Here is a 25,932-nt window from a genome sequence, read left to right on the forward strand (position 1 = left end):
ACAATATAGCAGATGTCAAAATGCCTGCAGAACTTAGTATACCTTATGACAGTTTACCAAACCTCCTAGTTAATTTCGTAAGAAAAATCACGAGCAAGCCAAATTATGCCAGTTCTAGGATAACTATATTGACATATTGCACTACATGCTAATGGTCCATCAGAGCAGAGAGAAGTGGTCTGTGGCATCTTCATCTTGATCCAGCGGCAGTCATGATTCCTTTTCCTTCACCTTTGACAGCATCAACTATGCTCCATGGCTCACAATTGACCAGCTGACATGTGAGAACCGCCTTACATGTAACAAATCTTTCAGTCAATGTGGACAAATATGACATTGGAATGGACTGTGAACTGCCACAATCAAACCAAATAAATCATTGGGTTCTCAATGCAACAAAATGCAGATGATTGGTGATTTTGTACGTATCACAATGCAATAGAGCTTTCCGCAGCTATAAAGTGTATGGTACGAGTGACTATGATGAAGCACTTTAGGAAGTACTGAGAAGAAAGCAGAGAGATGAAGAGGATGTTCAAATGTTAATTACCATTCTAACACCTTAAAAAGTTAGTTTGGTAGATGAAGATGATGCAGAAACCTTTACTAACCTTGGCTCTGATGTTTTCCTTTCACCAGAAATAGCAGATTCCCTTATGGAATCCTAGTGTTGGGAAAGTTGGCATGGAAAGTTTTATAGAAGGCAAGGTGAGCACAGTGCTATCTCTTTGATTCTTTACCCAAGTAAATGGGCAAAGTACATTAATAATCCCAACACAGAAAAGCTTTTCATGCAAAGAAGTTCTGTAGTAGAGCAAAATCAATGATTCTGCTGTCTTAGTAGCTAGTGACTTGTAATGGCTTTCTTGATGGCTTTCTGGCTAAACCCGTCTTTAGCAGCACTGAAGTAGTTACTGACAGTCTGTCTTGCAGCCATGATTGTGCCCATCAAGTATCTGATGCTCATCCAAGGTTAATAATAAACTTTTCATATACATGGTTATGTTATGTATTTATTTATTTCCATGGTTATCTGCTCATGAATTGTGTTTCAGGATGGGTGTAGGATAAAGTAATGGAATTGGGGATTGTATACTAGTCACTACTACAATAGTTCAAATTAAGAGTAGACAGTAGATTCCAGTTCATATATAACTTTACTATCTGATACAAGAGGGTCTTGAGCCTCTTATGAAAGATGTTCCTGTCCCTCGGCAGTATCACAGCTTGTGACTTGCAAATATTCAGCCTCAAGCTATAATCACTGGTGATGAAGTAGCAAAGTTAACAAGGTGTCTGTAGATTCTTCTGCATGGGAGGAAAACTCTTTCAGAATCTATTCAAGCAAATAGCTCTGGTGGCATTGAAAAGTGTGATATTAGTTTTGATAGCAAGACTGATGTGGGAAGTATAAATAAAAAGTAAAAAGTGATCAAATTTCCTGTAATGTGTATAATTTGTCACATATTTCTGTTTGTCTGAAGAGGAAACCTAAGTTGAAAGGTGTGAAAAAATATGAATTTTTGTGTTTTCATTTAAATGATTTCAAGTCCAATATGATAAAAATATAAATTTTCCGTTGTAACAAATAATTCAAGTTGGTTCAGGATTTGCTTCCTAATGATTTCACTAACTAATGATCTAAACAATATTCAAGTACTTGTTAAATTATATGAATGTCACTTATATCAGCTGTGGGTGTAGTAGTGACTAGTATACAATCCCCAAGCTCTAAAACAGTCCGTGTGTTGTACCCCCTTCCGCAAAGAATGTACTAGAATGTATTGGTTACCCTGCTTCCACAGGCACAACAGGCCTAAAAAGTGAATTTGTTCCATTACATACTAGTCTCAAACCTTTGCTATAAGAAGCTGCTACAAATTCAAATTTATTCAGTCTTGGCTCCAGCATGATTAAAAGAATCTAATAAAGAAAGGAGTTTTCCTCATTTTCCATTATACATAGATATTCTACAAAGAAGCAAAGTCAAATGTATCAATAATTGAGAGTTAAAAAAAATTATGGATGCAGTGTGTTTGTGTGAATAAACAGAATAGTTTGGATGAGAATTGAATTGCACACACTCAGACATTCCACAAGGATCTGGAGATCAGTACAGAAGCCATCAGGAGGATATTCTTTATGCCCCACCTGAAGATACAATCGTTGGCCACTGTCTTCCAAACTACTTCCAATCTGATTTAGAAAATAACACGTGCAAGTTCAAACAACACCTAGATAAGAAAGAAAAAAAAATAGATTGGCTGTCTTGACTACTGCAAAATCTTATTATATCCTGTAAATCACATTGCTTGTGCAATTCATATCACAAGGTAGATATGGACGAGAAAGTCCATTTGGCCTATCTTAGCTCATCCATTCAGAAAGACCCTGCTGTCCGCCCCGTCACAGGATCCAGCTGTTTCTTAAATAATTCCAAGTTTTTGCCCCCACTACCATATCCAGAAGCCCATTCCATGTGCCTCCCATCCTTTGTGTGAAGAAGAACTTCTTAACATCACTGCTAAGTTTGTCTTTCACTAGCTTTTGACTTCTGCCCTCTTGTCCTACGGTCATGGTTTAGTTTGAAGCAGTGTTCTCGATTCACCTTTTCTTTACTCTCATATCTTAAATAGCTCTACAAGGTTTCCTCTGTATTGCCTTCCTGCAAGGCTGTTAAGAACTTACATTTATATAGCACCTTTCATGCCCTCAGGACATCCCAAAATGCTTTATAGCCAATGAAGTACTTTAGAAGTGAAGTCACTGTTGTAAAGTTTTTCCAATCTTTCCTCACAACTCAGTGCTTTGGCACTAGGGATCAGCCTCATGCCCCTTCTCTGCACAGCCTCCATAGTCTGAATGTCTTCCTTGTGTCTTGACATTTTTACTTGGAAAGAAGCATAAGAATGGATATGGGAATAAATTCCGCAATCCTGCACTTCTAATGGGGAACCACATTTAAAGGGACTGTGGGTCAGAGAATCAGAGCTACAATGTTGTAGCTTTATCTCCAAGCCATATTTGTGAAGGAATACTGAACTCCCCAATGGAGAAAGGGTGGGGAGCTGGGATTAAAAAGATAAAGAGCTGACAAAATGGTGGTGCAGATTTGATGGGGTAAATACTCCTGTTCCTGGTTAAAAACCTCTACAAGTGCCAGTTGAAAATTGCAAGTCACAAGCAACCTTACAGAGCTATAATTCTTTTGAAATTCGTGACTTCAGCCCTTGTATTTAATTTCAATGATTATATCACTTTACTAGATACAGCTATATATGATCCACTGAGGGACAATAAAAACTGTATCATTAATTCTGCAGGAAAATAACTTAGTAAGTTAATTGCTCTTGGGAGCAAATAAGATTCTCCAATGACTTAACCGTAACTGAAATTACTCAACCTTTCACTTATCCATTGTTGTTAATCACAAATTTGTACATTGGGGTAATATGCTTTGAAAATGATATTGCTAATAATTAACCTGCTCGTAAGTGTAGCAGCTAGCACATACTTCTGTCCCTATGCTTATCAATTAAATTATATTGACTACTTTTAAGCATTACTCAGATCATGTAAATTAATTGAATACCATTTACAGGAGAGTTGACATACCCTCCTGTACATTTATATTGATATTAACAAATTTAATAAAAATTAGCTTTTCGACCCTCAACTCAACAAAGATGTTATCAAATTCATAAAGTAGAAACACAGGAATTTACAGGACCAAAAAGGAGCACTGCAATCCAAATGGCCAGTCCCCATAAAATTCTGCGAAGTAGAGTGGAAAAGCACTTCAATTTCCCCTCGCCCTTGATTTTTGCTGACTGGTGATGATTTGATCAAATACAGCTATGAAAATATACCTATTAGGTTATAGGAGTGATCCTCCAATCCTCCACTCCCAGTGGGGAAGCCACAGTCAAAAGGAGCAAGGATTGGAGATAACATTGTAGCCTCTAATTCTCTGCCGCTGTGAGCACACATGGGATTGTGAATCCCCCTTATGTTTCTTCACTTTTAAAAAATAAACTGTTCCATTGGATGATGCTGAGATTCAACCCATGACATCATCAGCTCCTCGAGTGTGGTGGAATGCAATGTAACTGATAAAATTAAATATATGTGTTCACGGGAGTAATTTTTTTTAAAAAACAGACTGTAGACCATCGATTTTACTGGCTGGAAAATCGAGGGCATACTGACCTCACTTGCCCGATTCCATAATCTGCAATAAAAATGAGCATGACTCCACATTATTTATGATTTAGTTGAGGATTTACCATGACGACTTGAAGACTGTAGTAGCATTTCCACCTCAAAAATAGAACAAGATTGTAACAATACATTTTGTTTTTTCCAGAGAATGTCAGTTAGGAAACATGCTATGAGTGTATGCATTTCTGAGATTTAATTTTATCATATCCATGCTTTAGTATTTTATAATTTTTGTTTTAGCCAATAATGGCTTTGAAGCCATGCACATTACAAAGGACATTCAACACTGTAAGTAAAAAATAAAATAGACAACTTAAAACAGGCTTATGCGCATATAAACGTTTAAAATAAAAGCACATCAAATCTGAATGTTTGACTATTATGCAAAGGGAAGCTTATGCATGTTAGTACAAGGTATCATCATTGCTAAATTTGTAATTTGAAGGCACACAGTAGCCTAGTTTTCCAGTAAGAATTATGGCAAGATGTGAATGAGTTCTTTTAACACTCTGTAACCAGGTTTCAAATTCAGCCCAGACTGATGGAATGAAAATCTCCTCTCTGGCTGTACTACGCTGAATGTTGTAGTGAAGTCAAGTTTGACTGTAAGGGATTATGTGAAATGGGTTTGGCTGATCTCAAACTATTCGTGGGTCTGCTCAGAATTTGGCACTAACTGAAGCTCGCTCTTGGAAGCCTGGAGGACAGCTGGTGTGGGAAACAGAAAAATTCACACTGGTGCAATAGAGAGTACTCCTCCGAGTTTGGTGCAAAGGCTCATTGTAGGGCCAGAGTGAAAAGAACTCTGTTTGGCTTGTGCTTGACATGGGAATGCTTGATGCTGACGCAGGGGCCTAAGGTCAAAAGTTTTCCACTCCTCAGTCCTAACCCTCACTTTAGTAAGAGCAAACCAAAACAGAAAGTGTAAAGTTAAGAGTTATAGCTAATAGTGCAGGTTCTCCAATGAGTAGTTTACTTTGGGTTGTTTAGACCTTTTTCTGCCGTATAGAAATCCAAATAAGAAACAATATTTTAAAGCCTGAACCATGGGATAACGTGATTGGTCCCAGCAGTTGCAAGACCTACTTCAATAGAAATGAGGATCACAATCATCCACTCGAGGCGCAGTCCATGCTTCTCGCTTAGATGGTTTCTCATCAAGTCTGTTAGCTCTGTGCAATGCTGCAGCTTTTCATTAATTACCTGTAGGGTTCAAAAAGTTAACACTCTGAATGCTCTATTCATCTGTCCAAGGTACACTATAGTTCTAATTCAGCACAGTATAAATGCAAGTATAATATTAAGTTACTACTAGTCAGGCAATAATTCATATAAGTTGCTTGTTTAACTCATTCTGCAACAATTACAGTTGCATACAAGCATGCTCACATGCAGATAAATATGTAGGCCAACATTTTGCAAGGGGACGTTCCTGGTTCAACCGGAGCATAGATTGCATAATTGGGCATAGAAGTCAGCATTTCTTAACGTTACTAATATTCTGCTGTTATTTAAATTAAGCACTGGAAAATTGGGAGCATCTTGAATTGGCCACTTTGACCTCATAGATTGATTTTCCAATCTGAGTTCTGCGCCGGAATAGAGCCTTGTAATATTTATTATTATGGACGATGTACTATACAGAACACTAGAAGATGCAGGCTTAACATTCCACCACAGAGGATTTGGTTTCCATCATACTTAGATTTGCAAAATTGATAAAAGAAAGAATGCCTGCTGGTTAATGCTGTGGGTAAGCCTTTCAGCAACTTCTTCAATTCAAATAACATTAGTTAACATCATAAAACAGCAGAAAATACTGGAAACATTCAGCAGCGTCCAGGGCCCCAAACACTCCTTCCAGGTGGAACAGCAATTTACTTGTACATCTTCCAACTTAGTATATTGTATTTGCTGCTTAGGATGCGGTCTCCTCTGCATTGGGGAGACCAAACGCAGATTGGGTGATTGCTTTGCGGAACACCTCCGTTCAATCCACAAGTGTGACCATGAACTTCCGGTCGCTTGCCACTTTAATTCACTATCCTACTCCCACTCTGACCTCCCTGTCCATGGCCTCCTACACTGTTCCATTGAAGCACAATGCAAGCTCGAGGAATAGCGCCTCTTTCGATTAGGCATTTTACAGCCTTCTGGCCTCAACATGGAGTTCAACAACTTTAGATCATAACCACTGTTCCCATTTTCTCAGACAGCAGGTGCTGGTAATAGTTCTGCTATAACCATTTACACCTCTGGCCCCATCATCCCTTTTGTCATTTAATCACTCCTGCCCCCTACAGACCTTGCCCTTTATTCTCCTCTTGCCCCCCAACCCCCACCCATACCCTGACTCTGTACTTACTTAAAAACTGTTACACCTTTAACTTCTTCCAGTTCCAATGAAGAGGTCATTGACCTGAAACGTTAACTCTGTTTCTTTCTCCACAGACGCTGCCTGACCTGCTGAGCAATGTTCCCTCTAATTTTTTGAGGCCATGTGCGGAATTAATTTGGGTTTGTGCAACGATATAAAGGCTGTGTGCGCCACCGTAAAAAAAGATGTCAACATTGAATAGAACATCTTTTTAGAAAGCATTATTCAGGGTATATAACAAACAGAACAAATGTACAAAATAATGGATAATTGTGACAAGGCAAGCAGTCAAGGATTTTTAATTAAACAAAACTGGTTATAGAAATTTCAGAAGTAAACAATGCCACCAGAGGAATGGAACATCCTGATTGAGACCCTGGGGTCGATTTTAGCACCCGCGATCAGGTGCGTTCCTGGCGGGGGGGGGGGGCTCTGAAAATCGGGGATTCCCGGGGCAGGTCGGGAGCCCGGCTCCAACCTGCCCACTTCCAGGTTTCCCACAGATGCGCTGACATGCGCGCGCAGCCCCCTCATGTGAGACTCCCGCAGGCAATTAAAGCCGGCGGGGTGCCTCTTAAAGTATTTATTTAGGTATTTCAGGTCATTTAAAGACATGATTAATGAGATATTTCAGGAGGGTTGGGATATTACAAACAACTGGGACTGTTTCCCGTACTGGGGGAAACACTCCCAGTTCAAATGGACGTGTTGCAGCCATCAGCCTGTGGCAGCTGCAAAGGTCCATTTGACAGGTAGGGGGGCGAGACCCTCACTCATTGCAGGAGGCCACTCTGTTACTTTGGACAAAGTTTGGCCTCCACCACCCTCCTCCTAACAACAAAATTCACCAACTTGCACACTTACCCTGGGGTCCAGACACATGTACCTACCTTGCGGACCCCCTCAGATGTACATCTTCCGGATGGGGGCCGCCGTAACTGCAGACATGACCTCCTCGGAGGGCGAACAGCATCACCAGCCTCGCCGTCTACCTCTGACACGTGGAGCTCCACAACACAGTGCTGTGACACATCCACCTGCACAGCAGGAGGGAGGGCAACCGCAGAGAGAAATGCGTCCCAGAGGGCACTACCCTCGCCACAGGGTCTACAGACCGAGGCTCAGCTTCCTGGACCTCTCTGAGCAGCAGTGCACACGGAGGTTCAGAGTCAATCGACATGTAGTCGTGGACATCTGCAGCCTCCTTCATGCCGAGCTGCTCCCGGTTGGCCCGAGCACCATCTTCTTACCTGTCGCTGTCAAAGTCACCGCTGCCCTCAACAACTTCTCCTCCGCATCCTTCCAGGGTGCCACCGGGGACATCGCCGACGTCTCCACAAAAGAGCCCTGCAAATACACCTACACCACTCTGCAGTGACACAATGGGTGTCATCAGTTGTGGGTCTTCATTGTGATCCTCAGGAAAGGGCATTATTGCACAAACCAGACAAGATTCACAAAGACGTGGCAGTAGTGGTTCCAATCCCAGGTCCAATCCCTGGTTTGGCCTGTGCAGTGCTGTGTTTGCCTATGGCTATTTGATCATAGGGGAAACGCAGATGAAATTCAGAAATTACCTTATCTGAATGAACACACACTTTTCAGGAGGGATCGCTGGATTTAGGTCTGGAGCAAATATGGAACCTTTCTCCCCCTCCCTAGTCCAGTAACACGGAAGGTAAATGTAGTGTCCCCACCATTGGCTAACTCAGCCAAAGAGGGGATTGAGCCTGAAAGGATCTTGATCTACAGAACCTAGTTGTTTACACACCCGACGCACCCACCCCCAACCCCAAACACCCACCTCAAACTGATTCTCCATGGTCATGGGTGCGCAAAGAGCCAGATCCGAGCACATGCAGCAAGTCCGGGAGCAGCTGCAGACACAAAGTACGAGGACAACCAGTGCCTGCGCCAATTCCAAACTCCAGCGCATCCGCTCCGCCGGATATGAAGACCCACCAGACACAACAAGATCATTTATTTACAGTCATCCAGATGTGATTTATGATGACCTCATGGCCCAAGTTTGGTGCACGGTTGGAATGAATAAGTGCGGGGCAATCAACAGACTGCTGCGCGACTGAGCATGCACGCAGCTTAGAGGGAACAGTGCTGCTGAGTGTTTCCAGCATTTTCTGTTTTTATTTCAGATTTCAAGCATCTGCAGTATTTTGCTTTCATTTTGTTAACACATGTTTTTTGCATGTACAGCTAGCCTGTTTCAGCTTCTATAGTGCATCCTGACTTTACCATTTTTACTATAGAAAATAAGATTATTTCTCACTAAGCATTTAGTAACAATTATACAGTATAGGCATTGCCATGTATCAATGGCATGGAGCAATCTAGTAATTCCTATCCAATATGATTGGCATCACTTGTGCAAACATGGGCTTCAAAGGAAATAAAATTACCCATTACAATTAAAACTGCATATAAACATTGTAAACATTAAGCATGGTGTGATTTGGGATTCAGATGATTGTAAACTTTGTCACCCTTGTAGTTTATGACATAATCTGAGCTCCTCAACCAGATTATCCCATTGTAATTACTACTAGGGATTCAGTACTGTCTCTCTAAAATGTGCTGATACGGGCACTTTGAAAATAAATAGAAATGTCAGTTCTGTGAACTGAGTGGCAAAACAGGTCAGCAGTCTGTCCTTTCACCTCTGGCTCCAGGGTTTAAATCCTGCACAAATATATGGAATGAAAGCCTCCTCTGTCTGCTGGCTGTATGGATCTGACCTGGAATCACCTTTTCAAGCAGGCTTCTGGATGATGTGAGTCTGCAGCACAAAACTGTGCTTAACTTGGCACTAATTGGCAACTTCACTCACAGGGGTGACAAGGATGGCTGGTGTGAGAAATAAAAATGTTGCACTGCTGCAGTAGAGGTGTTCTTCTGAGGTCAAAGTTAAAGTCAACTGTTGATGTACAGTGGGGGAAGTTTTACGCTGCTTCTAACCTGTGGAAATGATAGTTAATTCTGCATTTAACCTCTGCTTAGAAGGGACAGAATTCCAAACATAGGATGAAGATCCTCAGTCAAGAAATGTAGTGCCTGAAGCATTACAGTTAGTATTAGGTATTGAAATAGAATCTGCGTTGCAGTTGCAGTATCTCTATCTCTTCCGTTCCTGGCATAAGCAATGGGAACTCTTATAGTGCTGCTCCGGTTAAATTAACCACACTTCTTTGATGTTATAGAGTGAGTTTTGATGGCACAGAATGAGCCATCCTCAATAAGTCCAGTTTGTTTTACATTGGGAAGCCAAGACTTACTGTGCCAAGGCTGTAAAGAGTAAGGGGCAGATAGATGGTAATGACCCCAGCGTGAGTTGCGCTCCATTAGGATCATGCTTTGTGCTCCAATCACTCACCCAGAATGGGCGAAAGGGCAACTCCGTGTGCAAAGGTGCTCTTAAAGAGGCTTTTTGGTCATTTTTTACATTTTCATTTTTTTCAGTGGCTTTTTAATATTTGTTTGGCATCAGAACAAGTGGGAATGATGTATGTAGAAATAAAAACAGGCAAATATTGTCTGCAAAATTACCAGGATGAAATTATCAACTGAAGCATTTATAAGAGTTCAGCAAAATAGGAACAGCATAAATGAGGGAATATGAAAAGAGGCTCTTACAATACAAACTGTCACTGCAGCTTAGTGAACAAGACAATTAGTTGCAAGCTAGAATCCCATGGCAAGAAAAGGTAAAATTAATGATGGAGGTTGTTTTAAGAGTGCCTCACGTACAATGTTTCATGGTTGAAGTGGTATAAGATGAAAGGCTTGCCATGCAGATTAGCAGGTATCAGAGCTGGACTTCCTGAGCCCATTATGCCACCAACTATATCAGCAGACCCTGGCAATCTATCTGGCAATGACTGCTTCCACAGAGTTCAGGTTAGTGCTGAACTGTGCCATCTGCTGCAAGGCCAAGCTACAGCACAGGAGGTCGGCACTGGCAATCAAGGTAACCACTGCCGTCAACTTATCCTTCCAGGCTAGCACAGGAATCATCTGCAGTATCATCCAATGTGCTTCCCACGATTACATTTATTGGTCAGCATTTTTATCTTCTTCCACTGAATAGCAACAAGGACATGACACCGCTGCCCAATTCCATGTGGTTATTCAGCCAGCATGTACTTCCTCCTTCTCCAGTACCACCACTTACTCCTCCTCAATTGTGTATCTTGAATCACCAGTGCTACCTTCTCAAGCTAATTAACTGCATCCTCTGGGACATGTGTAGCTGTGCTGGTGCTTGCAAATGTTGGTGAGATGGATGCAGGGCGTTGTGAGGCACTTTCTTGTTCTGGGACACTGCACAGTTGACAGACTGCTTTTCCAGGCCTACAATGGCCAGAAAAAGGAACAAATGTTAGAATGCTGGCTCCAGGACACACCTTCCAATGTGTGTAACGTTTGTGTGCCTCTGTGTATGTCCGTATGAGTGAGTGAGTGAGAAAGGTGCAAGACGAAACAAGAGCGGGTGGTACTAGCCCTGAGCTTGGGAGAGGTCTCCAGCTTCACGCCCCTTTTCCATCCATTTGAAGACAGAGGAGGTAGTAAGACCGAGAACGCTGATTGAAGACTAAGGGTGGAGCCATCAAAACTAAGAGATGGCAGCATGTTGTATAAATTTGCAAGAGGTATGGGGCTCGATGTTACCAGGGCTGCGGGTTCGCGGCAGGGGGGCTATTGGATGCGTGGGTAACGCGCCCGGCGAAATCAGTCTGACCCCCACGTGATCGCAGCCTAATTGGATTCACTTACCTGGTCTTCCGGGTTCCCCACTGCTGATCTGCGCGTCGGGCGGACTGCGCATGCGCAGTAAGCTCTGTCAGCTGGAGGAGCTCTATTTAAAGGGACAGTCCTCCACTGACAGATGCTGCAACAAATAGCAAAAATTACAGCATGGAGCAGCCCAGGGGGAAGGCTGCTCCCAGTTTAATGATGCCTCACTCCAGGTATCATTAGATGGGGTGAGGAGGAGGGGGAGGGGGAGGACAGAGATCTTCCCCCCGGCGGGCGGGAGGAAGCGGCCTGCCTCTGCCACCAGGAAGGCCTGGCTCGAGGTGGCAGAGGACATCACCTGCACCACCAACATATCGCCCACCTGCATACAGTGCAGGAGGCGCTGCAATGACCTAAGTAGGTCAGCCAAAGTGAGTACACTTACTCATTCCCCTACACTCCGTCTGCCACATCACCGCCCCCACCCCACATCTCCTTCTGCACTGCCAACACTACTCTGTCACATCACCCCTCATACCCACTCAAACCTCATCCTCATCTTACCTGCACTTACTCACCTCGCCAGTACTCATCCCGCCACTACCACTCAACCCAATCCTCATACAATCTCATGGCTCTATCTCATACTCACCCTCTCATGCATCTCTTTCACAGTCAGCCTCACTCAACCTGCCACTACCTGTGCTGCAGCCACAGGGCATGCATCACATATGTGCAGTAGGAAGCGTAAGGCAAACGTGTCGTGAGCATGAAGGGGATGCACAAGGGTATTTGAGGGTTTGTCATGGTTTTTACTTATATTGAATTTCTGACCAACTCACATTACATATTGTATTGGCACCACTACTGCCACGTCTTTGCGAATCTTGTCTGGTTTGTGCAGTAATGCCCTTTCCTGAGGATCACAATGAAGACCCACAACTGATGACACCCATTGTGTCACTGCAGAGTAGGTGTAGGTGTATTTGCAGGGCTCTTTTGTGCAGACAACTGAGAGACGTCGGCGATGTCCCCAGTGGCACCCTGGAAGGATGCGGAGGAGAAGTTGTTGAGGGCAGTGGTGACTTTGACAGCGACAGGTAAGAAGATGGTGCTCGGGCCATCCGGGAGCAGCTCGGCATGAAGGAGGCTGCAGATGTTCACAACTACATGTCGATTGACTCTGAGCCTCCGTGTGCACTGCTGCTCAGAGAGGTCCAGGAAGCTGAGCCTCGGTCTGTGGACCCTGTGGCGAGGGTAGTGCCCTCTGCGACGCATCTCTCTCTGCGGTTGCCCTCCCTCCTGCTGTGCAGGTGGATGTGTCACAGCACTCTGTTGTTGAGCTCCACGTGTCAGAGGTGGACGGCGTGGCCGGCGAGGCTGGTGATGCTGTTCGCCCTCCGAGGAGGTCATGACTGCAGCTACGGCGGCCCCCATCCGGAAGATGTACATCTGAGGGGGTCCGCAAGGTAGGTACATGTCTCTGGACCCCAGGGTAAGTGTGCAAGTTGGTGAATTTGATTGTCAGGAGGAGGGTGGTGGACGCCAAACTTTGTCCCAAGTGACAGAGTGGCCTCCTGCAATGAGTGAGGGTCTCCCCCACCCCCCCCACCAGTCAAATGGATCTTTGCAGCTGCCACAGGCTGACAGCTGCAACACGTCCATTTCAACTCGGAGTGTTTTCCCCAGTATGGGAAACAGTCTCAGTTATCTCTAAAATCCCACCCCTCCTCACATATTCCCTTAATCAGGTCTATTAATGACCTGAAATAGCAATGTAAATAGTCTCAAGTGGCACCCCGCTGGCTTTAATTGCCTGCAGGAGTCCCACATGCAGGGGCTGCGCGCGCTCGTCGGTGCGTCTGTGGGGAACCCGGAAGTGGGCGGGTTGGAGCCGGGCTCCGGACCCGCTCCGGGATTCCCCGATTTTTGGATCCCCCCCGCCAGGAATGCACCCGATAGCGGGTGCTAAAATGAAGCCCATGAACTCTGAATATGAATGTTAGGGACTGTGCCATCAGGACAGGCAAGGTGGAAAGGAGGATTCACAGAAGTTATGACAGTGTGATCTGTCAAGGGACTAGAATCAATAGAGATTTTCTGAGTTACCAGAGATATTCGTAGGGGTTTTAAAAATTCCTTCTCAGGATGTGAGCGTCACTGGCAAGGCCGGCATTTATTATCCATCCCTAGTTGCCCTTGAGAAGATAGTGGGGGGTGTTCATAGAGTAAATGACAAGGTCATTCAAGATAGCAAAGGACTCAGGATTAGTGTTATCCTAGGATGCTTTACCATCTTTACAATTATGTATGTTACACTGACAGACATAGAAATTCACCCAAGACAGGTTCTCGAGGATAGATCAAAAAAACAACAAACATCAGCATAAACACCGGCCTGTTTCTGTACTGTAAATTCTATGTAAAAAATTGGTTCAAAAATAAAAAGATTAACAATTCAATGAAACAGATTGATTCTTAAAAGGAGTACTACAGTCTTTAAAATTAGAATATTAACTTTTTGAATATTTATGAAAATGAATGTTATAAAATGAGCTGAAATTCTAAGCAACTTTCTAAACGATTGTTTTGTACTGGCTTTCAGTTGCAGTTCATCCTATTGAAATAAATGGAAAGCAAAACTGACAGAAAATAACAGATATTCTCTGGTATGTGCCATATCTATATTTTTCCTATGTGCAATGTGAAATTTTGCTTAATGGTGATAATATTTATTGCAATCCATGAACGAGGTTGCAGTAAGAATTCTACATTATATGTAGCAAAACTTTGAGCCAAAGACCAAGGTATTGTATATATCAGTCTAGGTTGGTTTCTTCTACAATTGTGTGCATGAGATGCAAACACTATGTGCTGCACATAAAGTGAGATGGACTTTCCCTTTTCACAAAGGCCTCAACAGAATTCAAATGGCAAATTCAACTTTCCTGGATCATGATCAGACTTTGCTTGGAGATTACACTTTCTTTTCTATACATTTGGCCTTGATTTCCCTGTAAGATCTTTATGCAGGTACAATGGTTTACCTAGCACAAATATCATATGCTAATAAGTATTATTATTACATATGTAAAATGGAACATTTTCAAAGAAGATATTTTTTGCGTGAAAACGTAGCTTATGTTTGACTACGTACCTTTGAGTGAATACTCCTGACAAATGCATATGCAATTTTGGAAAATCAGTAGCATAATCATGACACTTAGAGTGACTTGTGAAGCAATTCCACTATCTCCTTTCATCAAAAACTATGCATGCTCATTAGGGCTAATTCCACACTTATGCAATCTCAGCAAGAAACTGTGATTGTTGAAAGTGTGGAGAATTGAGACTACAACATTGTAGCCCTACCTCCGACCCGCTTTCCCTATCCGTGCAGCTTCCCCACTGGCAGCACAGAGTTAACCCTATTCTTTCTACATAACTACAAAGAGTGGTAGATTTTAGCTTCTCCACATTTCTCAGGACAACACACACCTTTACACGTCGGTTAATGTTCAGAAACTGACAGGTTTTGTCATAGAGCTGCTCTAGGTTCTCTCTGTCCCAGTAAAAATCAGGGGTCATCAGAAGATCAGAACTCAAGTTTATACGATGTCTGAAAGAGAACAAACAGCAAGCAGTTCAGAGCTGTGTGAGCCACTGATTTCTTACATTAATATTTACAAAACAATTCAGTAAAGTTATCTATAATATACAAAGAAAATATGTAGAAAAAAAGTGAGAATTAAGGAATTCCATCATGAAAAAGACCTTCATTTTTCTAGAGTTTTAAACCTTTTGATATTATAGTTTTCTCTAATTAAAAAAAGATTACACAATAAATTCTATCATTTGTATTTATGTTTCGGTATATGGAATACAGGCAGTTGTCGTAAATAGTGTACCACATACTGGATTCCCAGCATCCCTAAAAGCTGTACTCTCTCCAAGCACCTGAAAATGCTCTTCATGATAATGGAATGGCTTGGTTTTTTGTTGTCATGACTGTAGGATGTTTGGATGAGATTTTGGTTCAAAGTCCAATCTAAAGGATTTCTCTTATCAGTTTACTCTCCTGTAACATTGCTCTGAGATATCAGCATCAATTGAAAGAGTTGATTCTTAATAGTAACTACTTAGACACAACACACAGATAACCACACCACCCAATGAAGTCACGCTGCATCTTGCAGTCAGCATGCTTCTTATCCATCATGTAACTATAGGTTTCCTGCATTTAGAATCAATGGATATCAAAATATTTACGGAGATCTTACTAGTAATGGTTAGTAATATGGCCATTATGAAAATAGCAACTGGATAATTTTCTACAGGGTGGATGCAAGTCCTCACCATTATTGAAATTAGTCTAGCTTTACCAAGGCTATTTCCTTCTGGATGTTGGGAGCCATTTGCTTAAATTTACCATCAGCGCTTGTGGTGAAGGCAAAATCTGTAAGCATTTGGCCCAAGGTGGTGAGTTGCACCAGGCAGTTTCTGCTTAAAGAGAAGAAAAAATCTCAAGTTTGTGATTGCAAGTAAACGTACAGCTAGAGTCCTGCTACACTCGAGGCCAAGACTCCAAGCATTTCTTTGTAAAGATTCTTTAAAAAAGGATGGTTTTAAATTACCCGTTATGCCACTCCAAATTTAAATGTGAAAAGCTGGGAGCAAGTGACAATTACTGCTGCCCAAACATATTATGCCCTGTGGACAAATTTGAAGTGGTGTGCACATTGAGGATAAGTATTGCTTATGTTCACCCACATGAACATGGCCACTAAATGTTTCTGTGGATATGTCAGGTTATACAATTAGCTGTAGAACGTTTTGTGTAGTCTTAATGACCTTTGGATCCCCCAAAAATTACTTACAAATAAAGAATGAGAAATGCAGCTCATACCTATTTACTGGCAGCACTCCTCAAATAAACAAGAAGTTTTTGCTTTACATTTTTACCTCAAGGCAAACAGTTCACCAATTTTCTGCATGACTTCAGATCGCGAAAGTTTCACTTGTTTTCCTGCTTTCAGCATCTGAATAGAATGGAGTAAAAGGCAAATGCAAGCATATTGTGACAGATCCTAAATCCCAGTAACTTGCTGTGAAGCTATGTGAACATTGGATGGTACAAATCTGACTGTCAGAAACACTTAAGCTTATATAGCACTATATATATATATATATATATATATTTCAATAAGAAATGTTAGTTAAAGCTGAACTTGTGCTGACTTAATATGTTGGATGGAACTGGGTTGTATCTAAATTTATTTGATAGTGTTCAAATTTCATTTAAATTGACAGAGTTAGATTTAGATCTAGAGTTAGATCAGAAACCAGTCAAGAAATCTGGAGCTGAGGCAAGGTGTCTCTTAAACTAATGCCTATCCTATAATAACCCTAATGATTTGACCTGTCTTCCATACAATAGTGGAAATGAGCTAGAGATGAACCAAACAGAATTAAAGAAGGGGAATGGGCTGTTTCTCATTGTTGGGAAGACAATCCTTCTCAGGTCTAGGTGGTGGACCTACATTCCTTCTTACATTTATGCAAAGGAAGGAAGATAAATAGGATGGTGATTTTGTTGAATAACGTGAATTCTGGCACGAATGAAGAAGCTTTCCTGTGTACTAAATGTAATGAATTCATAAACGATTTCTAAAGAATGCCTTTGAGGATTTAGATGGTGAATGGAGTACCACTCTGTCCTCATGCCATGTGGTGCAAGGGTGCCTTGCTCATTGAGTAGGTCAAAATACACCCATCTTCCCTACATACATAACTGTGTGCTGAAGTCACCTGTATTGCTGTGGCCTGTTCCTGGTGGAATCCAGGTGGATTATGGCTCTCTCTCCATCTACTTCCTCATTCTCTGACCCATCTGTTATAAATTGGATAGCCAAGTGGTGAAGGATAGAATACTAGAGCCTGGTCTTCAGTTGCTTCCAAGCCTTTATTCACAGAGCTCTCTCTTACACACACATACACCAGACCCTAGATAAGCTCTCAAATAAAAAGGATACAAGAGAGTCCCCAATTGACAGATACCACCTGAATACAATTAACACTAATTGATATAAATCACGATACAATTAACACCATCCCCTCGTCTTCCATTTTTCATCTCTCATTGCACTGCATCATGGGCTGCCGATTGCCAATCACTCCCACTCCTAACTTCTATGCTGCTGCCGCCACAGGTTCCTCTCTCCCCTGGACTGACTCATGGCCTCCCTCTGCTCCGACGGGGTCACCTCGATCTCACTCTCGCCCAACGTGCAAAACAAGCCTATGTTTAATCCTGTCCTCATCAGCCATCCACACATCATGACCAATTGTAACTCTCCCACCACCTCCTGAGTTGAGATCAGCTAACTCAGCATTGACCAAGAGTTCAATCTGGGACCTTCCTCGTGGTTCTGTATTACATCACATTGTACACTTTCCCATTGAATCACTGAGGAGGCTGTGACTTTCTAACAAAGATAAAGAGAGTTATTAAAATTTAATGTCAGCAAATCAAGATACAAACCATGGTAGCCGACTGATTTTCATAAATGCTTCAGTTGTTAATATTTCAATCATAAGCAAATTTTCTCAAAACATTTCCAACTTCAGGCATTATCCCAATATTCAGTCTTCATATTGTCGTTGTTAACACAATTATTTTAATGGAGATGGGGGTCAGGTAATTTCTAAATATTTAATGTCTATATATTTATTTTAAATTCAGGCCCCAAGTTAGATGTTCATTCTGTTTATCAAGCTGAAGCAAAAAACTGTTACATTACTCACCTCAGGAATGGACTGAATGGATTCAACAAAGTTATCTAATGACACCTCCCAGATGGCAAGTTTTACTGCAACCAAAGATGAAGCCATTACAAACTTTCAAAACTGACGAAGATTTCAACAATTTGCATATAAAGCTACCTTGTAAATAGACTTCCTGTGAATTGGTCATTGTGAATTGCATTTTACGCTGTTCTATAACGGCATCAGCATTATACCATGTCAATGTACTCTTCCACTGTTAAAGCAGGAATGTGTTCCTTTAAGGCTACAAAATGGCAAGTAATGAATTCAATAAATCTGGTAATTTGAGGGCTAGCCCCAGAAAATGACCATGAAGCTGTCGGATTGTCATTAAAACCCGACTGATTCCCTAATGTCCTTCAGAAAAGGAAACTTGTCACCTCCTACCCGCTCTGGCCTACATGTGACTCCAGTCCCGTACTATGTGATTAACTCAGCTGGTTTCACCAATGCTGGAGAAACCCTTTCAACAAATTCCTCCCAGCCATGATCTTGGGACCCCCTTCCCCCATATTAAAAGCGACACTGTTACCAACCCACGCAGTTGGCTACATAAACATCCCATTGCTATTGAGACTGAGTATAAAGGGTCCAGCTGCTCTATAAATGGGCTGCAATTTCTCTCTCGATATCAAAATAGATATCAAAACACACAGATAATATAAAATGATTTTCATTTTAAAAAGCAGCACAATCTTGGCAAGGGGAGACTACGCAAAATAGTACTTCTGAAGAAGATAGTCAATATGGATGGCTTAACGGCAATTCAGTTTGAAAATGGATTGAATAATATATATTCAGGGATATCAGTGATTGTATTGTAAATGGTTATTTTATTCACAATAATCTCCAAGATGTAATGAGCAAAAAGTATAGGATCAGAAGTGTACATCTTTGTGTGTCTCACCTGACAGGGAAAGTGCATTAGAAAATGCAAACTTCTCCAAAATAGATTCATCTGGTTCCAGATCAGAATTCAACAAAATCTCTCCCCGATGCAGCTTAGATTGCCCTCTGTGGAAAGTAAAAAAAATCATGTGTTAGAGATAATAACGTACACTTGCTTATTTTGCACACTCTTGCCAATATCCTAACACTTGCCCAAATTGATCTTCCCATACACCATAAGGGACTACTTTTGCATTAACAAACATAAGTACAAACAATGAAATGAACCACTCTTGCGTTGTCCTTCCATTAAAATATGTATTGGTTGTAGAATAGGTTCTGAAACTGCTGAACGATCACATAAACACCCCTTGATATGGAGACTTGTCTGAAGTGTAAACAGTCCAACTGCTCTGTAAATGGGCTTCCCCCATCCTGTTAGGGACACACAAAGCTGAGAGCAAGTGGTGATGGGAACTTTACCTTACATCAAAAAAATCTGTTCTCAAGTCCACTAGCAAAAGATCAAAGCAAAGCTTTAGTTTATTTGCACACAGTGCGGCATTCATATCTGCTTGGGAGACAATTCAGAGATGTAGTTGTGTTTGTGCAGTCAAGTGAGTTGAACTAATATTGCTGCAGTGACCGCAGCTATTGGACCTAGAACGTGCAGTAAATGTTCTGTTGGGACTTGTCAATAGAGGACAAAGCACCAATTCTCTTTCTGGATTATCTGGAGTAGGGAGATTAATCCCAGTACTGTCCATAAATGAAATCTTATGAACATAATATCCAATGAAGGCTTTAGTTGTGAGTTCTTCATAATTGGCTTTTGAATAATAATGAACATGATTTTAACACCACAAATTATAGAAGCTACATCCCTCAAAGCAGCTAAGTATGCTTGGTATATCACAGTACATGGTCCTGTCACCATTTCAGGCTGTGTCTCAGTAGAGTTTCTTCAAATTAGAGAGAGAACATTCTCCTGTGTTTTCTTCAATTTCACAGATGTTTTTGCTTTTTCTCCACTTATGTTTTTCTGCTCTGTAGCAGATGTGTTAGCAATCCCAGGAAGCCTGCTCGCCCAGAGATTTTATTGTTTAGTTCTCCTAGAATTCCAGCTCCCAGGAGCATTTAGGTGGAACTCATTAATAGGACTGACTGTGAACTAAATAGCAAGAATATTGTAGTGTTGGTTCCTGCACTTTTAGAAAATCTTCCATATTACTTTTACTAAATGATTAAAATAGACAATACACATAATTTAGAAAATTGTTACTGGAAGTGTAAAGGATTTCTTCTTTGATCCAAGCATCCACAATGTTCCTTCATTGGTAATACATCTAACTGTGGCACTCTCTAACCTCCAGAGATCTCTTGTGATACAAGAAATAAGATTGGAGGAAAGGAGTCACTGTTGGGAGGATGAAGTGGGCCGTCATCAGGATGAAGCTTCCACTTAAACCCCTGTGTTTTTGAAGGGGTGGGATGGGGGAAAGGAAGCGACAGCTGTGCCAAATGACTGCAACTGAGACTAATAAAGATTTTCTCCCAACCTGTAGACCAGGAGGTTGCCTGCTCACTTGGGATTAGGCTAGCTTATCTGACCATGTCAAAAAATTTAAACTCCAGCAGCTCCTTCACCTGCTCCCCACACAGGCCCTTGCAAATAAAGGACATCTCAAACATCTTGGTCTGCAAATCTGCCAGCAGACCAGAAATGTAAATCCAAGAATGGTGCCAAAGAAAATACCAAATGCAGCAAACTGTGCTCCTCAGTCTAGGGCGTAAACTGCACCCTGCTGCTCTATTAAAACAGTCAGTGGTTTATTTTTGACCCAAGGGAACGAAAGATTGCTCATGGAAGACTATGCCATCTGTATCACTGACTTAATTTGTGTCACCCTGTGATGTGAAAACCTTATCCAGTGAATTCAGTAACAGTACTGTATTTCTTCTGAAGGGTTTAACTGTTTGTATTACTTGCGTGAGGATCATTAGTAATATCCTGTAATGACATATTCCTAAATTTAAGCTGAGTACAGAATATCACTAAGAGTCAGGCATGGCCATAACATTCAGGACATTTAGGCTGCATTCGTAATGCTGTTCACTTTTGACAGTGTTTGAAAAATCAGACTTGGTCTATTCATAGATCTTGTGCTGTAGTCCACAGGGTGGCTGGTGCAGGGAATCATAAGAATGCTCTCAATGGTCTAGGGAATGTGCAGCACCTAATCACCCTCTTGACAGGAGCTTCAAATGCTTTAGGAAATCAAGCTTTAGGAAATCAAGTATTATACTCACACCAACTTTTTTTGATAAAATTAAAATAGTTTTACCCTATCACGGCGAATACAGACTCATCACTGATCCAGTAGCAGACATCAGCTAAAGTGTCACAGTTAAGAACATAGACAAAAACAAGAGAATTAATGGACTTTCAGTACGAGGCCAGTAATGGCTTCTCATTACTAATGTTGAGTCATTAACTGATGTCAGTGATGACTCCTGAGTGATGCTCAGGACTGAAGATGCTTGATGCCAGGAAGAATATTTTGTTGCTAATACTGAGGACTTCAATTTCAACTGTTTCAGAACAGTGGCATCTTCTGTATTGGCTGATACCAAATGCTTTAGTTGAGATCTTATATGCTTCAAAGACAGAGGACAACATATATACTGGTTGCTACCAAGTTGGTATAGGTTCAAGAAATGGTGACTCAGAAGCCTGTGAAACTTGGCTAGCTGGGGTTGGTTGCCTCATCTTGCTGAAGTCCAGTACTCAGTGGCAGTATAGTAAGTACAGGCAGAGGTCAAATTCCCTTTCTAAAGAAGAAGATGGTGGGGTCAATTTTTACTGAGGGCAGTTTTTGAGCGGGCGGTTGGCAGGCCTTTCGGGTTGCCCGCCCAATGTCATCAGTCTGACGAACACAATATTTCATTGGCGGGCTGCCCACGCATTTCCAGCGGTGATGGGCACCCCGCCCAATTGGAGGGCGAGAACTCCCGAGGGCTCAGCATCAATTTAAAGAGTGAATGCACTTTATAAAGCAAGGCATCAACTCTGTGCAAATCTGGGTTGCTACTTGGGAAGCTGTTAGGGAGCAACACGTCACAGGCAAGATCACCTCAAGCTCTGACATAGTGGTGGAGCTGCTTGTGGAGTAGGTGAGGGCATTGTCACCCTTAGATGGCAGGAAGGTGCCAAAGCAGATGCTGCAGCAGGGTTGGAGAGAAGTGGCAGACAATATCAACGGCCAAGGACATGGGTTCAGTATCACAAGCACTTCAACGAGCTGACCGGACAGCAAGGGTGAGAATGATGTCTTCCTATCTCCATTTCTCTGCACTTCCCTCCCCGCCCAGCAGTCCAAACACTTCTCTCCCCTGCTCCACTTGTTTCTCCACCAATCACAAGAGGACACTGTACTAATCTCAATCCAATCACACATTCATCTGTTGCTGCAGCCCTCACAACAGACACAAACAGCATTTTGCTAACTGTTGCTAACTGCTTTCACATTTCACACCGGAGCCACTTTCTTGCACTTGACCACCTCCCCATCCTGCTCGCATCTTGCTGCTTCTTTCACTCAGCATGCAAGCTATATGAAGCTGCCTCACAAATCTACACAACCCTTTACAACAACCACACACTAACTCGCTCCCTCTGTTTCTGCAAGACAATCTGGTTCACAATAACCATGAGTGGACCAGAACCTTCCATCCAGGCTCTCACCCAGTTGGAGGAGTAAGTCATGGAAATCACTGGAGCAGGCAGATCAAGGGGCGTTGGCGATGGTGAGGCTGGAGGCCACGTTCAGCAGGGTGTCTGCCTATTACTTGCACCTTTTCCTTTTCCTCAAGCAATTACACATACAGGCAGCGTGCTGCACAACGTTGGTAATCATCTGTTACTGCCTAGCCCTTCCGTACCCTGTGGACCCTTGTCCCTCTCCCCTTTTTCTAGGTTGATCTGAAGACCTGGATTCTACAGGACATGACTGGGTGGGAGACAACCCTCCCGAAGAAGCATCAGCACTAGCAAGCAGCAATACTGAAATCAGCACCCCGGGTGGAATAGATAGCATGTCAGAGTAGTAGTACTGGGCGGATCCAGCACTTCCACATTTGCTTAAGAAAATGGCATTAGAGTCCTATTAACATGATAGGACTCTGATTTAAATACTTTAATGAGGCTCTCGCCTAGTTGATGCAGGCACCTGGGCTGCCTTAGTAAAAGGATTCACTGCATGATACTAGTGGGCAGCAAGTCCCCAGGTTTTGCAGGATGTTTATATGATAGAAATGGGCAGTTATTCCCACTGACTGGTAGAATCAGAGCTGTCAGATACCCCAGTAGACAGCAAATCTCATAGAATGAGGTTGAATGAGTTGCCAGAATAAGGATTGTGCGACACCAGTGGGCAGCAGGTCCTATAGGTTGGCATGAGAAAGAATGTTTCATACCAACACACAGTTAAAAATGGGGGGGGGGGGGGGGGTGGGTAACACAGAGTTAAAAGGTTGCCCAAGAGCAAAATGGATGTGGACGGCAACAGGGCAGTAAATACAATACCACGATTTTCAGGATGCTACCGCCCCGTTCTCACTGGGTGGAGCAAGTTAAAATCAGCCCTGGTGTCTCTGAACATTTCGTAAGATGTTAATACACAGTGGAGAGGAACTCAAGTCTTGGATGCATCTTGAATATTCGGAGACCAATGTTTTTACCGTTTCTGGAAAACTAATTAATTAGTGTTCTGTGGTGAGGGTTCATGCCCTTTTGTGTTACATTGGTGCAAGAGCAGGGCACGTGGCAAGCACCTGAACATCAAAGAGCCTTTAAAGGTATATTGTTTCAATACGTTTCCCCCCCACATTTTGAGATATGTTGGTCTTGGCAAACACATGATACAATGATATCTGTATTACTGTGGCGTGAAGCTGATAACAGCAAAAAGAACTTACAACAAGCAAGAGAAAAGGGCTTTATATACAACATAGGAAAGGGTCACACAAGCCAAAGGGTCAAAGGCTCTGCCATCATAATATCAAAAACAGTACAGGGTTATCACCCTCAACATTCTCTCCACTGGGGAACTGGGCTGACTTCGACTAATATGGAGTGGTTAAATATTCTGTTTCTCACCACTACCATTTAACAAGCACAGAAGCACACATAAATATGAAATAGTACTTTAACAGTATATATGGTGCAAGCTGCCCAATTAAAATTAATATGCTTGTCCTTTTGGGATGTAACAGAAACAGGCTGTCTGAACTCTACTTTTCTAGTTATATCTAGATTACTTTGCACATTGACTAAATGATACTGAACAACTCATAAAGGCTGTTTTGCACAAGCATTTCTTTTGTAGGCTTTCAGGTTTCCACTACACATTGAAAACATTCTAATCAATTAAAATGATAGCCTGTGCTTACTCTGAAATCCGATAGTTAACTTCCTCATTTTCCCAATGAACCAAAGCAACTTCATACGGTTGGATCTCATGTGGCTCCAAGATTTGCATAATGCGTTTCACCTAAAGGCAGAGCATTGGAAGGCCATTATAAATGAAGCACTAGAAAAATAGTTCATGCTTATGAAAGTAAAAATAGTTATGGTTACTTTCATAAGCACCTTCTATAAAAACCCATCAAATTACAAAAAAAGATTAGAAAAACAATGAAATACAATCTGCATAGCATACTGGAGCCTAGATTTTCCTATCAGCATAATTTTAATTCCCAAGGTAACCCAATGGTTTATTGTCCCAATTAAAATAACACAATCAGAAAGTCTAGGCCTGGTTAGAGTTATTACATCATGAATATATTGCATCAACTCTTGCCACTCACTCAATAAATGCGTTCATCTCTACCTCTATACCTCACTGGGTGCACAGGACCGGGGCAGTTTTAACATTCCAATCTGTTTTGAAAATGTTTAGTTGAACCTCTAGGATTAGCTTTATTTACTTGAAACCCTTTTATTTATGATGAAACCCTTTTTGGTGAAATTAGGATGTGCATAATTAAAAACCTTGTAAATAAATTAACTTCCACTGCAGTAATAATGCAATATCATACACGTTTTGAATAGAGAATACTGAATAATGCTGACAGCAAGTGACAAGAAGCTGTTCCTGATTACTGGTGAGCATTAAAAGGATTCACTGCATGATACTAGTGGGCAGCAAGTCCCCAGGTTTTGCAGGATGTTTATATGATAGAAATGGGCGGTTATTCCCACTGACTGGTAGAATCAGAGCTGTCAGATACCCCAGTAGACAGCAAATCTCATAGAATGAGGTCGAATGAGTTGCCAGAATGAGGATTGTGCGACACCAGTGGGCAGCAGGTCCCATAGGCTGGCATGAGAAAGAATGTTTCATACCAACACACAGTTAAAAATGGGGGGGGGGGAGGAAAGAGTAACACACAGTTAAAAGGTTGGGGGGGGTGGGGATAACAAAGTTAAAAAGGGGATAGGAAGACTAAACTATACCCTGGATACATTTAGTATGATTCAACTTACTGTTTTATCTTCCACATTCCAAAAGACAACAGAGCCCTCCCTGTGCGTGGAAGAAACAAAAATTGTTAGTGTTGCAGAAGGTCATGGAGAGGACCATCTGTTATCTTTTAAGAGCCAGATAATAGATTGGATAGAATATCATTTCACAGCCTATGACTGAATCACGTCCATTAAATGCAAAAAACAAATTTATTTTTCTCAAATTATTAACAGTTCTTAATACATTTAATACTAGAAATGATAGGTTTACTACAAAATGGTAACGTTTGGTGAAATAACGTATTTTGGTGAATATTCTTCATGAAACCACTTCTTTTGCATTTAA

The 25,932-nt window shown here is 41.9% G+C and overlaps 1 protein-coding gene across 2 annotated transcripts in view; it reads right to left on the reverse strand.

Annotated features, from left to right (window-relative positions):
* Positions 1-1,000: 1,000 nt before the first annotated feature.
* The window catches only part of rmnd1 (required for meiotic nuclear division 1 homolog), a 75,561-nt gene continuing 50,629 nt past the window's right edge, over positions 1,001-25,932 (reverse strand). For both annotated transcript variants that reach the window (XM_067989366.1, XM_067989367.1), the window contains 8 exons: positions 25,608-25,647; positions 24,512-24,612; positions 19,080-19,186; positions 18,152-18,216; positions 16,310-16,386; positions 14,846-14,966; positions 5,308-5,424; positions 1,001-2,234 (listed from right to left, as the gene is read on the reverse strand). In XM_067989366.1, the coding sequence (XP_067845467.1) occupies positions 2,202-2,234; positions 5,308-5,424; positions 14,846-14,966; positions 16,310-16,386; positions 18,152-18,216; positions 19,080-19,186; positions 24,512-24,612; positions 25,608-25,647 (661 nt within the window). In that variant the 3' untranslated portion in view covers positions 1,001-2,201. The remainder of the gene's footprint in view (positions 2,235-5,307; positions 5,425-14,845; positions 14,967-16,309; positions 16,387-18,151; positions 18,217-19,079; positions 19,187-24,511; positions 24,613-25,607; positions 25,648-25,932) is intronic.

Source organism: Heptranchias perlo, chromosome 8, assembly GCF_035084215.1.
Source record: "Heptranchias perlo isolate sHepPer1 chromosome 8, sHepPer1.hap1, whole genome shotgun sequence".
In the NCBI taxonomy this organism is placed as follows: domain Eukaryota; kingdom Metazoa; phylum Chordata; class Chondrichthyes; order Hexanchiformes; family Hexanchidae; genus Heptranchias; species Heptranchias perlo.